General features: G+C 28.1%; 1 protein-coding gene and 1 non-coding gene across 2 annotated transcripts; one reads left to right on the top strand and one right to left on the bottom strand.

Annotated features, from left to right (window-relative positions):
* Positions 1–4418: 4418 nt before the first annotated feature.
* On the top strand, positions 4419–7285 carry LOC112783772 (probable auxin efflux carrier component 1b). Its single transcript, XM_025826839.3, has 6 exons — positions 4419–5535; positions 5963–6239; positions 6318–6403; positions 6484–6641; positions 6750–6826; positions 6910–7285. Exons 1-6 carry the CDS (start codon positions 4419–4421, stop codon positions 6974–6976), a joined length of 1782 nt encoding a protein of 593 aa, XP_025682624.1. The 3' UTR covers positions 6977–7285.
* Positions 7286–13063: 5778 nt separating this feature from the next.
* On the bottom strand, positions 13064–13136 carry TRNAA-AGC (transfer RNA alanine (anticodon AGC)). Its single transcript has one exon. It is a non-coding gene; the product is annotated as a tRNA-Ala (tRNA).
* Positions 13137–15365: the final 2229 nt, after the last annotated feature.

Genomic DNA, 15365 nt, shown 5'->3' with positions numbered 1-15365 from the left:
AAAGAGATTATTTTTGCTCCTGCAAATGGAAAAGGAAATAAGAAGAAGAAGCTGTCCACGATCTACTTCTGTCTCTGCTTCCGCCGCCACCTTCGTATAATTTTGGTCCCTAAAATAAGGACGATTTTAAAACCAAGTTAATCTTTAGAACGATTTTGTATGAAAAAAAAAAGGTTAAAAATAAAAAAAATTCGACCTATACCTTGAAGACCAAAATCGTACTTAACTCAACATTTTATTACAATTTTCAAATTGAATTAGTAATAGTTTGACTCATAAGCTATGAATAATATTAATTTTTTTTTAAATTTAAATATTCACGTACCAATGAATTAAAGACCTATTTATCCTTTTCTTATAATATTATTATATAAAGTTATAACCACCTCTTATATCATGTCATAGGAATCAAACTCCACCATGAATTAAATACATTATGATACTAAGACGACCCATTAAATTATGAATCAATTATGCACTTACAAACTGAGCCAAATCATAAATATGATTACTTTTCCTTAAATTGCGATGTGTAAAAATTTAAACAATATGCGATGATGATCATATTGTTGCATCACGCTCTCATCTCTAGTGTTAATTTCTGTAAGATGAAATTTAATCAACGAAGTGGCATTTATTATAAGATATTTTTAATTGATGTCTTTAGGATTTCTATTTTGGGATATTAGTTAAGATATTAATTTAATCAACATCACTACTAATTTAACAATTTTATTTGTTAATAAAATTTTCATTTAAATTTTTTTAACCAAAGTCCTTATTCCTTAGGCATAATTAAGTAGCAAAACCCTTTAATTTGTTACACTTAAAAACAACTCCTTTGATTAGATTAGTTGATAGGTACGTATCTCTCTACTAATATATTATTATAATACGGAAATTCTATGATGAATAATCTAACATTTATAGGAAAAAAAATAAAATATTAACTAATATTAACTTAAATAAACAAATATAAAGAAAAAATATTAGTTAATAATATTTTTCAACTAACCACTAATAATAATACAATCCAAAACGGATATATCTAGATGCATTTGGATTTAAGTGACTTCGTTTAAGTTATTCACTTATATTCTTCATAAAACATGTACCCCGAATTTTCTGGATTCCATTACAAAAATAAAACAACCTGACGTATAGCTTTTTTATTTTTTATTTTTTTTCGACGTTGATTGGTTGGCGTACACAAGTCTAAGTCCAAAAGTTCCACCTAAACGTTGACTCTATCATGCTGAAGCGATAAATGCGAATTTTTCCGCTCCAAAATTATAGGTTGGAAACAAAAGAGCTTTTTTTTTTTTGTTATATGAAAGTAAAAGTGGTGATATATTTTAATATTGTAATTTTTGGTGTTTTTTAAAAGTGTAAAAGATACACAAATTGGAGGGTCCAATTTCTATACTTCAAATTTTTTAATTTTTTTTAAATAGAAATTTTTCGGTCCGATTTTTGTTTCCTCACAAATCCCTCAGTCCGATTTCTATATCCTCATAAATTGGACGGTCCGATTTCTGTACTTCTCACAAATTGAACTGTCTGATTTTTATTTATCTAATTAAACAGTTACACATTTGAGAATAACACCCCATCAACACACATTTTAAAAAAATATCGTTGCTACTCTAATATCAAAAACAAAATCTAAACAAAAAAAGTCATCATATAAATTCCATATAAAAAAATTTTGGCAGAAACTTTTAGTATTTTTGTTATTATTTAATCAGTATAAATATTAAATTATTTTTAATAAATAAAATTTGTTAATTTATGTATATAAATTTTAAAAAATTTAAATATAAATTACATTAATTTATATGCGTAAAATTTTAATAAATATAAATATAAATTATATATTATTGTGTATAAAATATTTGTAAACATAGATATAAATTATTATTAGCCAAAAATAATAATATTTTATTCAATTCAAAAGACGAATTTATAGTGAAATTATTATTATTAATTTATTATCTTGTATTTTTAAAAAGTACTACATTTCACTCTGTTCAAAATAAAATATTTTAATAATTAATTTACTAATCTATTTAAATAAATATCAAAAATTTAAATTTTGTGTTGCGTATGTAACAACATATTTATGAGTAACTATCTTACCTATCGGGTCGGAAGATAAGATTAAGCAAGTGTTGGGGGTTCGAATTTCGCCTTGTGCATGCAATAATTCATTGGCTAGCGACAAACCCTTAAATGAAGCTTAATACCGCGACGGATTAGTCCTTGACCTGCTGGTTTATGGGATACTGTGGAAAACCAAAAAAAAAAAAAATTAAATGCCATGTAAATTGCGATCAATTAAAACTCTTCCTGACTTGATCTTTTTAATTTTAATCGTGTGAATACTCGTTTATGGGAAATAGCATTATATCAATTTTTAACATGTTAAAGATGTTAATAGTATATGAAAGTGAGATTATTTTTGTACGTGACATAAGGAGCACGTTTTAAGTTTTTAAAATATACATCAATGATTAAAATTTAAAATTATTAAAAAAAAAAAAAACTCATGCTCTGCTTTGTCTTTCATTTTTTTAGTGTAATAATAAAGAACTTTTTATTACACTAGAAGTTAAATAAAATCAGAGTCAAACGATCTAAATACCGTATCACATATCATAACGATAACAAGTCCAAGTAACAAAAAATATAAAACATATTAAATATAGACACATAGTAAATATGTTTTGTGGAGAAAAATAAAAAATGGTTAATAAACAGAATAGAAATAATAGAGTCTTGTAGTATTGATATATATCTTTCTAGTATGCAGTAAACAGATTATATTTTATTATCTAGAAGCGATTTTTACAGTAGAATTTCACCTATACTAATTGGTATTTGCTATTAGAGTTTTTCATGAATTATGCGGAGTCATTGAGTGGAATAATATCGAGATAGTATTGATTAGATCCAAATATATCAAGATGAAAATTTTGGAATTATGTGTATTATTACATGTGATTTTACACAGGACTCTCATTGATTTTAAATCTTCTTATTGATTTTGGTGTTAGAGCTTGTATTAGATATGGTATTTTAGTTCCTGTTTTTTTTTTAGATTAATAACGATGTTCTATTCTTAATTATTATTCTTGATGATAATGTAAAAAAAAATATAACAAAAAGTTATATTTTATTTGTATCTTTTCTCCTCCCTTTAGGTCGAGTTTATAAGTCAACCATTGGAAAAAAATAGACACATATTTAAAGCTCCCAACAAAAATCTGGTAAATATTTTATAAATTAGTAAAAATTCAGGTGTAGTTAATTTTATATGAAATTAATAGTTAAAAACTGTTAAATAAAAATTTAATCAAATTAATTAAATTATTTTATGATTCTCAACTATTAACTTCAAGTAAATTTAACTACACCTTAATTTTCACTTTATAAATTCTATCTTTCTCATATTTGCACTTGATATGCTACTTGTCTTTTTGTTTTTTTGACAGTGATGTGTGCCTCTACTCTCTAGTAAGAAAGGTTGCCAACTTGCCAAAGAAAAGATGGCTTTTCGAAAAAAAAAAAAAAAAGAATATTACAATATTTTTTTTTTTAAATGGAAGAAGTTTATATTAGAATTTATTATTCCCTCTCTCTCTTTATAAAACTTTTACTTAAATAATGAAAAGAATAGTTTAATAAATAAAAATATTTTATAACAAAAAAAAAACAAAAAATAATAATAATTTACCTTATTTAATATTTATTAATTATTATGATAATTAATAAATATTAAATAAGATAAATTCTAACTTTTTTTTTTTGTCTTTTTAATATTACCAATAACTTAAACGCCTTATTAAAAATACTTACAACAATACTAATTTAATAATCCTATAAAGTTAGGTACTTTATTGAATATCATATTTGTCTTTAACTAATTTATATTTAAGTGATTTATTTTATAATTTTTCTGTTGATTTGTGATTGCCCTAAGTAAATAATGCACATATTTAATAAGGACAAAAAATTAAAACCATTTGTTATCTAAAAAATAGAGACAACAAAATTCACATATAATAAGGTATTTTATATAAAGTAGTTAATAATTAAAAATTATTAAATAATAAATTATTTATATAAAAATAATTATACGTAAATTTTAACTAAATAAGAAAAATTTCTTACAAGAAAAAAGAAAACAGAAGAAAATAATAATAAAAAATATAAAAATAATAATTAAATAAAAAGAGAAATAAATAAATAAAAAGAAATTGTTAGAAGGTTTTTTGTGTTATAAAATGGTGGAGAAAAGGCTTCACCTTTTTCATTTGTGTTGAGCTTTCCCTTCTCCTCTGATCTCCGGCCACCCACCAATGCCCCTCTCTCCTTTTCAGCAAAGTCTGCATCTTTGAGCTCTTAGAACCACAAAAATGATAAGCCTTTCGGACTTGTACCATGTTCTCACTGCAGTTGTTCCACTCTATGTAGCCATGATCCTAGCTTACGGCTCAGTCAAATGGTGGAAGATTTTCAGCCCCGACCAATGCTCCGGCATAAACCGTTTCGTTGCTCTCTTTGCGGTTCCACTTCTCTCTTTTCACTTCATCTCCACCAACAACCCTTACGCCATGAATTACAAGTTCATTGCAGCAGACTCACTCCAAAAAGCCATTGTTCTTGTGGTGCTTGCAATATGGTCTAGAATAAGCTCAAGGGGTTCTTTGGAATGGTCCATAACACTCTTCTCTCTCTCAACTCTCCCTAACACACTCGTCATGGGGATTCCATTGTTGAAGGGTATGTATGGTGATTCATCAGGGAGCCTCATGGTTCAGATTGTGGTGCTTCAGTGTATCATATGGTACACTCTCATGTTGTTCTTGTTTGAGTATAGAGGTGCCAGGTTACTCATAGTGGAGCAGTTCCCTGATACTGCAGCCTCTATTATCTCATTCAAGGTTGATTCTGATATTATTTCTCTTGATGGCAAGGAACCTCTTCACACTGAGGCTGAGGTTGGTGAAGATGGCAAGTTGCACGTCACTGTGAGAAAGAGCACAAGTTCAAGGTCTGACATTTTCTCTAGGCGTTCACATGGTGCTGTTTCAATGACTCCACGCGCTTCTAACTTGACCAATGCCGAGATATACTCTCTTCAATCCTCTAGGAACCCTACACCTAGAGGCTCTAGCTTCAACCACACTGATTTTTATTCTATGGTGAATAATGGGAGGAATGTTAGTCCAAGGCAATCAAATTTTGGCAACTTGGGGTTTGATGAGGAAAATGGTAGAGCTGTGTATTCTTCTCATGCTGGTGGTGGTGGTGGGGTGTATCCTGGTCCTACGAGTGCAGGGATCTTTTCACCTGTGACAGGTCCTGGGGCCAAGAAGAAAGGTGGCGGTGGTGCTGCTGATGGTGGGGGAAAGGATCTTCACATGTTTGTATGGAGTTCAAGTGCTTCTCCTGTCTCAGAAGGTGGAATCCATGTCTTCAGAGGTGGAGATTATGGAAATGATCATCTTGGTGGGGTAGCTCACCAGAAAGGTAATGTTTTTCATGCTCTATTCTCCCTCCTTTTGACTTGTTTTTGGTCTTTGGTTGTTGGTTGGTTGGTTTTGTTTATGTCCATTTAAGCGTTAAATTTTGCATTTGAACATGATCATTTATTGCCCCTTGGAACTTTTCCTGTTTTTGTTTTTCAACCATGCATGTTTCTTTTGTCCCTTTGTATAAAGATAAATGGTTGTTGGTGTTCAAAGTTGGAGTGTGGGGTTTGTTAGGTCTTTGTTTTGTTTCTATTCCCTTTTTCATGTTCACATCTCCTATTCTTGTGGGCTCTCATGTTTTTCTTGGTTCTCTTCCTATTATTTGGTTGGTATATTTAATCTTTAATAATAATATTGTAGTAATTAGTCTCTTATATGCTACTTCAGTGGAGTGTGTATTTTATTTTCCACTTTGTTTTGGTTAGATTATGAAGAGTTTGGGCACGATGAGTTCAGCTTTGGTAACAGAACAGTTGCTAATGGTGTTGACAAGGAAGGGCCAGTGCTTTCAAAGCTTGGTTCAAGTTCCACAGCTGAGCTTCACCCCAAAAATGGAGCTCAAGGTGAGTCCAAACCAGCCAACATGCCACCTACTAGTGTTATGACAAGACTCATCTTGATCATGGTTTGGAGGAAGCTGATTAGGAATCCCAACACTTACTCTAGCCTAATTGGCCTCACATGGTCTTTGATCTCATTCAAGTATGCAATCTTTACTCATTTTAATTTGTTTTAATCTTAGACTTAGGAATTGTTAACTTTCTTAATGTTGTTTTGAAGGTGGAATGTTGTTATGCCTGCCATTGTTGCCAAATCAATATCAATTCTATCTGATGCAGGCCTTGGCATGGCCATGTTTAGCCTTGGTATGATTTTTCTTTTAAACTCATGACATTGTTTGATTTTCAGTTGTTAGGATAATTGAATTCCTTGGTGGAATTTGCAGGGCTATTTATGGCATTGCAACCAAAGATCATTGCCTGCGGAAACACGGTCGCTTCATTCGCCATGGCGGTTCGTTTCCTCACCGGCCCTGCAGTAATGGCTGTAGCATCAATTGTGGTAGGACTAAGGGGAGTTTTGTTGCACGTTGCCATTGTACAGGTAAATAATAATAATAATTTAAACAAAAATTTGATTATGAATGTTTTGTTCTGTAATTTATAGTCTTATAATCAATTGAATTCTTCAATGTAATGTGCATATTTTCAGGCTGCCCTGCCTCAAGGAATTGTACCCTTTGTGTTTGCTAAGGAATACAACGTTCATCCTGATATATTAAGCACAGGGTTTGAACTTTGTTCATCTTGTTCTTGTTAGTAATCTTAAAATGTGTTGAAAATCTGAAAGCTTTGTGTTTATTTTGTTGCAGGGTTATATTTGGGATGCTAATTGCTCTTCCTATTACTCTAGTTTACTATATTTTGTTGGGGCTGTGAAGAAGACTAATTGTAGTGGTGTTACATTTACATTTACACCCTTTTGTTATATTAATATTATTATAGGGTAATTTTTTTTACCATCCTCTAACAATGTAGAATTTGGAAGCTTAGTCAGAGTTGGGAATGAATGAAGTGTGTTTGTAGAGAGGACTTAATAGCTATAATTTAATTACTACTAAATAGGAAAAGCTTTGTGCTTGGGGCATGTTTTTGCCTTTTAACTATGGAACCCCACTCTTGTTATAATATTTTGCTTGGTTTAATGGAAAAAAGAGAGAAAAATGAAGCTTGTTTTCTTGTCCACAACACCCTTTTTCACTCTTTTCTTTTCCCTTGTACTATACTACTGTATAATGGTAGCTTGCTTTTATTTTTTTTAGCCCCCAAGAACAGGTGGGAATCTCTATTATATCCAATATGCAAAGTAAAGTTAATAATAATGGATCAGAAAACACAAGTGGTTTCTATGTAGAAAAATAGAAAGTGGGAAACCAGTAGAAACAACTTTTGATGGGGTTTGTCTACTTGATGTTTCTACTTTCTACTCTCTCTACTCTCTAGTATTTCAACAAGGCTAAGCTGTCTTCCACACACACCATAAAAATATTGTTGGGACTTGAAGCTAGCACAGGGCTATTATCTATCCATCTAGATTGATTTTTGGTGCTAGCTACCATTCTAGCCCTCACCACACCTTTCAGCCTTTAAAGGACTCTGCTTGCCTTTATTTGCAGGGTTTATCTATTTTCCTATTCTAACAAATTTTAAAGATATATGTTAATATTATAAATTAAAATAATTATTAAAAATATAAAAATGTTAAATTTTTTATGTATTTATTATATATTTATTAAATAAAATAAATTAAAATTTTTATTCATAATAAATTTATCATATACTTTTAAAAAATATATTAGCTAAATCCCTATTTGTATTTTTACTCATTCAGTATTATGGTTATGAAAATTGAGAGATGGAATTAGAAATTTAATTGGAAAAGTTTATTTTTAATAAAATTATTATGTATCTTAAAGATACATATTAAAATTATTTTTAATAAAAGTTTTTAAATTTTTTGTATTAATAATTATGTAGTAAATATATTGAAATGTTAATTATGTATTTTTTGTTGATAATTTTAATTTTTAATTTTAGAATATATAATAATTAAATATAAAAAATAATATATTTATATATATAATATATAAATTTTTAAAAATAATTTTTTGTTTTATTTTTTAAACGGATTAATTACTAGAAAATCTAATTAATTCAACTAATTTATATTTTTGACGAAATTTTTCAATTTTTTTACTGATTCATGAATAATTGGTTTTTACTTTGAATCAGACTAATCAAATGAATAATTTTCGATTAATCTGGTCGAACTAGTCGATTGGATTTAGTTTTAAGAACCATGTTCATGTTCCGTACATGTTTATTTTATGGATTCGGTGAAATGTAAAATGTATGGATTAATTAATGCGTCGCTAACAAATATTCAAAAGACATTTATTAAAAAAATTGGATAAAATTTATATCATCTCCAATAATAAATGAGCGTACGTTGTCTAATCGAAGAAGCAAATAATAAATGAAATTATGAAAACACTAACATTTATGTTTGGTTTATGATACATTTTACATGGTTGTGTCGTGGTTATTTTTTGCTGAGCTATGTTTTAGTAATGCTGTGTTTGCCTTATTGGACACGCCATGAATTTATTGTTGGTAAATTTAATTAATGTCTTCAAAGCTATTTAAGGTTTTTGTTGGGGCAATTTTCGACAAATTTCCTAACCTGTTTCATAGTGCAATTAATGGAACCACAAACCACTGTTAGGCTTATACGGTTAGTAGTAATTATTATCATGGTTTGTCTAACAAATTCACCTTGGATAATTTCATGTTCAAGGAAGATCATATTCGAATGAATCTCCATGATTCAAATCGCCTAGCCTTTCACCACTTATATGCATCTGTCAAATCATGTCAAGAGTTTAACCGTAATGATTGTTAACTAAAAAGGTGAATCCCTTTGTCATAACTATAACTATTCTATTATTGTAATTAGATTACATGGTCACAACAAAATTATAATTTTAAAACTATTATAAAATTGTTTATTTTAAAGTAAAAATATTATTTATATATTAAAATTAATTATTAAAATTAGTTTATATATATTTGTATATAAATATATGTATAATTTTATTTATTTTTAATATATATTTTATATTTTAATATATATTTTATTCTGATGATTAATTTTAATATAATTAATTTTAATGTATACTTAACATAGTTGAATAAAAAGAAGCATATGAATAGTTATATTTCTAATACATCTCCTTAAATTATATTTTAGACTTTTCAATCATTAAAATTTTGATACTATATTAAAATACTATTTTTTTAAAATTTAAATTAATAAAAAAATATACATAAATAATTATATTTCTAATGAAAATTAAAAAAAATTAACATTTATCCTATTGTTTATCTGTTTGTCCATTTTTAGGTATACAACAACTTTTTTATTTAAATTAATACTAATTAACCCTATTTGTTTCTACTTATTAAAGTGCTAGTTTTCTAGTATTTTTCAATAATTTTTTTTATTAGGTTTAATAAATTCTAACTGATATTCTTTATATATTATAAAATAAGTGTTCATTTAATTCCAATAAAATCTACTAGTGAATAATAGTATATAAGAATTATATCAAAATTAAGAAATATTAGTGTGTAGTTTTATAAATAATGATAAATAATGATAGATTGAATATCATCAAGTTGAATGTTTTTCTTATAGTTTTATACTAATATCTTGCCTTAATTGCTTGTTCCTCGCTGAATATTGAATAATACAATTAAATTAAATTATTAATACCGCTAAAGCTACTTTAATGATGTTGCATCATTTCAGTGAGTGTAAAAGGCCGCATTTTCTGATAAAGCAAAGCCGAATTCATGAAACAAAAATAATCAAACATCAACAACATATAACAATATTAAAAACACATACATCAATAAATCAAACTATGATATTGAATTTGTGTACTCTACACCTGCAAATTTAGTAGTCAATGATAGCTGAAAGTGATCATCTAAAAAGTGCTTTAATTTTTTTATGTGTATGACACCAATCTCAATCAAAGGAGACAAGTATTGTCTGTCATGTTGCTATAATATTAAAAGGGCCATAAGCTTTTTTCCATTCTCTTTTGATTAGCTCAAGTGAGAAAAAAAGAAAGGCTCAATAAATAATTAAATTTGTGAATATAATGTTGAAGTCAGTTTAGTTTTTCATATATATTTATTGAGGATAAAGTATATTTTTTATTTTTAAAATTTTTTAAATTTTAAAAATATCTTTAAATTTTATTTTGTTCTAATTTTGTCTTAAAAATTTTTAATTGGCATCAAATATATTTTTGATGATTAAATTTTTATATATGACAATAATATATGACAATTATCTCTGATTTACTGTGTTTATGATTATTCTTATAAAATTTTTATTGAATTAGTCATAAATTTTTTAAAAAATTAGCCTTCATTAATAAATTTGATACAAATAAAAAATTTTTATAATAAAATTAAAATAAAATAAAATTTAAAAATATATTTTCAAGTACAAAAAATTACTTTATCCTATTTGTTTATATTTTGAGAGATATATGTAATTTAATTGAAAGAATGTGCAGCACATGCGTGTGCCACTTGAGCCAGGCAATTGCACTTTGGCTTTAGGCACTATATGAGTATATATGCTACTTTGAAATATTTTGTTTATAATAATGTAATTTATTACTTTATTGAGATATTGATGGACATGAGTGATTGGTATTATAGGGATTAATTAGAAAAATGTTTTGTAGGAGCTGTAAAGTCAAACTAAAGGATAAACTGGCATGATAATATAATGTGCATACCTTGTTGAAGTGCAATTGATCATGATTCATGAACAATAAGATGTAGTGTCTGTGAAAAGAATCAAAGATAATGTAGTACAAAATATGGTGGAAAGATGATGTTGAATTTTGCTCATATTTTTAATCAATTATTGTTAGAGTAAATAGTCAAATCAGCCCCAAAAAAAGTACGCAATCTCCAATTTTGTTTTTAAAATTTTTTTTAAATCAAATTTATCTCCAAAAAATTTCAGTTTAGTCACTTTAATTTTTCTGTTACTTTTTATATTGACAGTGTTAACAATGACTTAACAAAAACGGATGTGACACATTAAGTTACATATCAGCACACCTTTCTATATTTTAATCACCATGGTATCTTTATGAAATTTGGTAAAATCAGTCCCTAAGTGACAAATCCTAATCCCAAAATGTTTAACCAATTAGAACGAAATCCTAACTCTAAAAACGATTTTCAGTTTTAGCAAAACCAACAAGAAACATAATTTAACAATGGCACAATCCTAAATAAAAGTTCATTAACAAAAAAAATTTTCCTTCCACAAAATTAAATTTCATGAAGAAAATGCAAACACCATAACCAAATAACAAAACAAAACACTAAACATAAATTATGAACAGAGAAATTGATAGCTAGTAGACATTTTTAATATTCAGAAAAACAAAATCTTTGATCAACTTTCATGGTCAATAAAGAGTAAAATCTTAGCCTCACAAATTGTTTTCAGTTCCAACAAAAACCACTAACGAAAAACAAATTTTATCAATGGCAAAATCCTAACAAAAAGTTTGGTAACAAAAAAAAACATTAAACAACAATGAAAATGACCGTCGGTACCCCACAAACAGTTTTTAATTCCAACAAAATCACTAATAAGAAACAAATTTTATTAATGGCACAATCTTAACAAGTTTAATAACCAGGAAAAAAATAAAATCTTAAACAACGAAAATGGCCGTCGGTCACGTCTTCAATCATTGTACTAAAATCACTTCTCAATGGCAAACTCGCGAACACGCTATGCCGGATGCTTCAATCGGCGACGATGATAAAGGCTTTTTCGTCTTCTCCTCAGCGACGTCGAAAAGAAAGTGAGAGGAAGGGTTTTATGAGAGAAATAGAGACGCCGCGCCAGATGCTTCAATCGGCGACGATGATGAAGGCTTCTTAACAAAGAAGGCGAGAGGGAGAGTTTTGTGAAAAAAATAGGAATTACGCCGTTTCAATCACTACCTCTCACCCTTTATTGCCATCTCGTGTGCGAAACGTGAACCGACCTTCACCGAAAGAAACGCATATGACACCCGTCGTTTAATCGCGCGTCGAAATCTAACTTGATTTCTCTTCCAGTAAGCATGTTGCTCGGTTTAGAGAGCAACAAAGAACATGGTTTTTTTTTTTTTTTTTTTGCTGAAAGTGAAAGAAAGTGTGCTTGAAGAATGAAAAGTGATGGAAGGATTAACGTGACTAAACTGAAATTTTTTGAAAATAGATTTGATTAAAAAAATCTTTCAAAAACTAAATTGAAAATCATATAATCTTTCAGGATTAATTTGACCATCTATTTATTATTGTTACATAAATTTTCATGATATAATTTGTTTGTTATAGTAATAATTGATTATAACTTATAAGTTGTATGGCCACTCTTCAATTCGAAATAAATATAACATTTAACGGGTGACCAAGAAAATAATGGATTATACAGACATAAACATGAAATGCACGAGTTATTGGTAGGTCAGGACACAAACATGACTTTAGGTTCTTGTAAATTTAAAGGTGTCATTTAATTAATTGATCCGTACAATTTGATAATTATTTTTAAGTGGGCACTACTATCGAATACAAACGTACACATCATTATTATTTGATGTGCAAAATAGTGAGTCTTATGAAAGATGATGTCAGAAATCATCCCTAGTTAAGAATTTCTGTTGAATACTTATTATATATCAAATAGTTTTTAAGCAATTTGGTTGTTATATATAACATTATAAATTAAGGTTCACATTTTCTAGGAATATACTTTAAACTATTAATTGAAAAAAGATTGCATGATGAATTCAGAAGCAATTAAATTAACTAAATAAGCAAGAAGATTAAGAGCTGCATTTTCTATTGATATACTAAGAATTATAATGATGGAGATGCGGGGTATCGATCCCCGTACCTCTCGCATGCTAAGCGAGCGCTCTACCATCTGAGCTACATCCCCTTATGAAGTTGTTATTTAGTGTAGCTTTATAATAATTGTGAATTGCTGAGAGCAGTTTTTTTTTTTTTTTGACGTTAGAGCTCGTCTTTGTTGGGCCTGGATTGTTTGAACTTTGAAGGGCAGTTTTTACACTCTGCTTTCAATCGTTACCCAGCCCAAACTTTATTAACATCGTGTTTGTAGTGGCAATAAAACCCACTAGGACACATAATTAAGTGGTACAATTCCAACATGGTTATGGCTTCAAGAGCTACTAACTTAAGTACTCCCTTTATTCTTAGGGATGGCAACACCACCCGAACTTGCGGGTACCTATTTTGTTCCTATTTGCATGGGATGGATTTTTAATGGGATGGGTTCTTGGATGGGGCAGGGCGAAGTCGGGTTTATGTACTATCTGTCCCTACCCGCCCCGATATATATATAATATATAATTTTAATATATAATATGTGTAATATGTATAAAATAATTAATAAAATAATTGATAATATTGTATCATATTTAAAAATTTACTTTAATTTATATTATGTATGTTATTATGGTTATATAAATTTTGAAATTTAATTTTATTTATTAAATTTTAATAATTATAGGGACGGGTAGGGAGAGAGGCAGGTTAGAGTTCAACCATTTACTACCTGCAGGTAGAAACGGACCGAATTTTATGTGGATTATTGTAAGGTGGGACGGGATCGGGTAGAGTAAAAATCTGCCCTTACTTGCCCCATTGCCACCCCTATTCATTCCATAAAAGCATATGTTTACTGTTTAAATAAAGTGCTTAGAAGAATAAAAAGGTATCTCTTAAGAGTATATTAAATCTTTTAATTAAAAGTATTTTGTTTGGATATTAATATATATATTTTTTTTTTTACAATCTTGAAGCATTTTTACTTCTTTAAAATTTGAAAAACTCTATCCATCATTGCTGAAACGAGTCTCCAAGTTCATACATACATAGAGTGTGCAAAATATTTTCCCTTAACAATATATCAAAATCAATGAAAGACACAAAATTATTGAACATCATTTGTAATACTTAGGCTTGGTTTTTTCCAAGTTTATTATATTATATAACAAGTTAGAGAACCTCATTTGGTAATTCTTGAGAATGGGAAAGGATGGCCGAAACTGGAAGATATATTCTTTTGTTCAACCCTAAAATTACGAGACATGTTAATGATTACTTGTGTTCATAAAAGGAGGGCACTTTAGACGCATGTAAAGTAAAACCATTTGAAAGCAAGGGCAAGCCAGACAAACCCAAAGTAACTTTTTACTCGACAAACTCATTTTCTATTCAAACCAATAACATCTACTCTATCATCATATTCCACTCACCTTTTCTTCCTACGGATATTTTTCTATTCAAATCAATTTTGTATCACTCACTTAATAAATGAATCCATTGCTGAATCTAATTAAATTGCTTGTATTGCCATTGTTTAATAATAATAATAATAATATGCCAACAATTATAACTCATGATATAATCTCTCTATACTCATTTAAAAGTTGCACATTCGAGTCTTATTCTTAACTTTGGAATAATAATAATAATAATAATAATAAAGAGATAGAAAGTTAGAAACTTATATCCGTAAAAGGCTAAAGTTTTTGCTTTTTCAGCATTCATGAGTTATGATGTTTTTGTTTTCGAATTTGTTTTTTTTTTTTTTTTAATTACTCCCTGAAAGAGAAAGTTTGGAAGATAAAAACATCATTTACACATTAAAATTAATGTTTGTTTTATGGATACTCATTGAATTTATAAATTTTTTATTTATAAATAAAATATATACTTTTATTCACCAATATGTGTTCTGTTATTAAGCATCTCAAGTTCAAAGGACAGAAGATAAATAAGTACAAAAATTAGTACTGTATACCCGAGATGAACCCACTTGAAAAATAAAATATTTTTTTGTATATCCAGAATATATCTGCGTAGATGCACATATTTAGAGTGTTGTACACTCGAAATAAAATATAAAAAAAATTTAGCACAGTCTATTCGAGGTATATTACAATCTAATTTGATTTATTTTTTTTGTCTATCCAATTTTATTCAAATAATACAAAAAAATAATATTCGTATCATTGATTCCTATGGTTAATGAGAAGTATTTTTTAATTAATTTATATTTTTTTAAATATGAGTATAATGATACAAGTATGTTTATTTGTATTAGATTGGATTAAATCGTTAATATTTTAAATTAAAAAAT

The sequence above is a fragment of the Arachis hypogaea genome, chromosome 20, assembly GCF_003086295.3.
Source record: "Arachis hypogaea cultivar Tifrunner chromosome 20, arahy.Tifrunner.gnm2.J5K5, whole genome shotgun sequence".
NCBI lineage: Eukaryota > Viridiplantae > Streptophyta > Magnoliopsida > Fabales > Fabaceae > Arachis > Arachis hypogaea.
Note: the sequence above shows the minus strand (reverse complement) of the source record. Positions and strands in the feature narration are given on the sequence as shown.

What these genes read in the sequence shown, in the direction of transcription:
- LOC112783772 (XM_025826839.3), top strand. Translation starts at nt 4,419, where the DNA reads ATGATAAGCCTTTCGGACTTGTACCATGTTCTCACTGCAGTTGTTCCA. An exon ending in TGCACGTTGCCATTGTACAG is followed by an intron (nt 6,642 to 6,749) that starts GTAAATAATAAT and finishes GCATATTTTCAG; the next exon opens with GCTGCCCTGCCTCAAGGAAT. An exon ending in CCTGATATATTAAGCACAGG is followed by an intron (nt 6,827 to 6,909) that starts GTTTGAACTTTG and finishes ATTTTGTTGCAG; the next exon opens with GGTTATATTTGGGATGCTAA.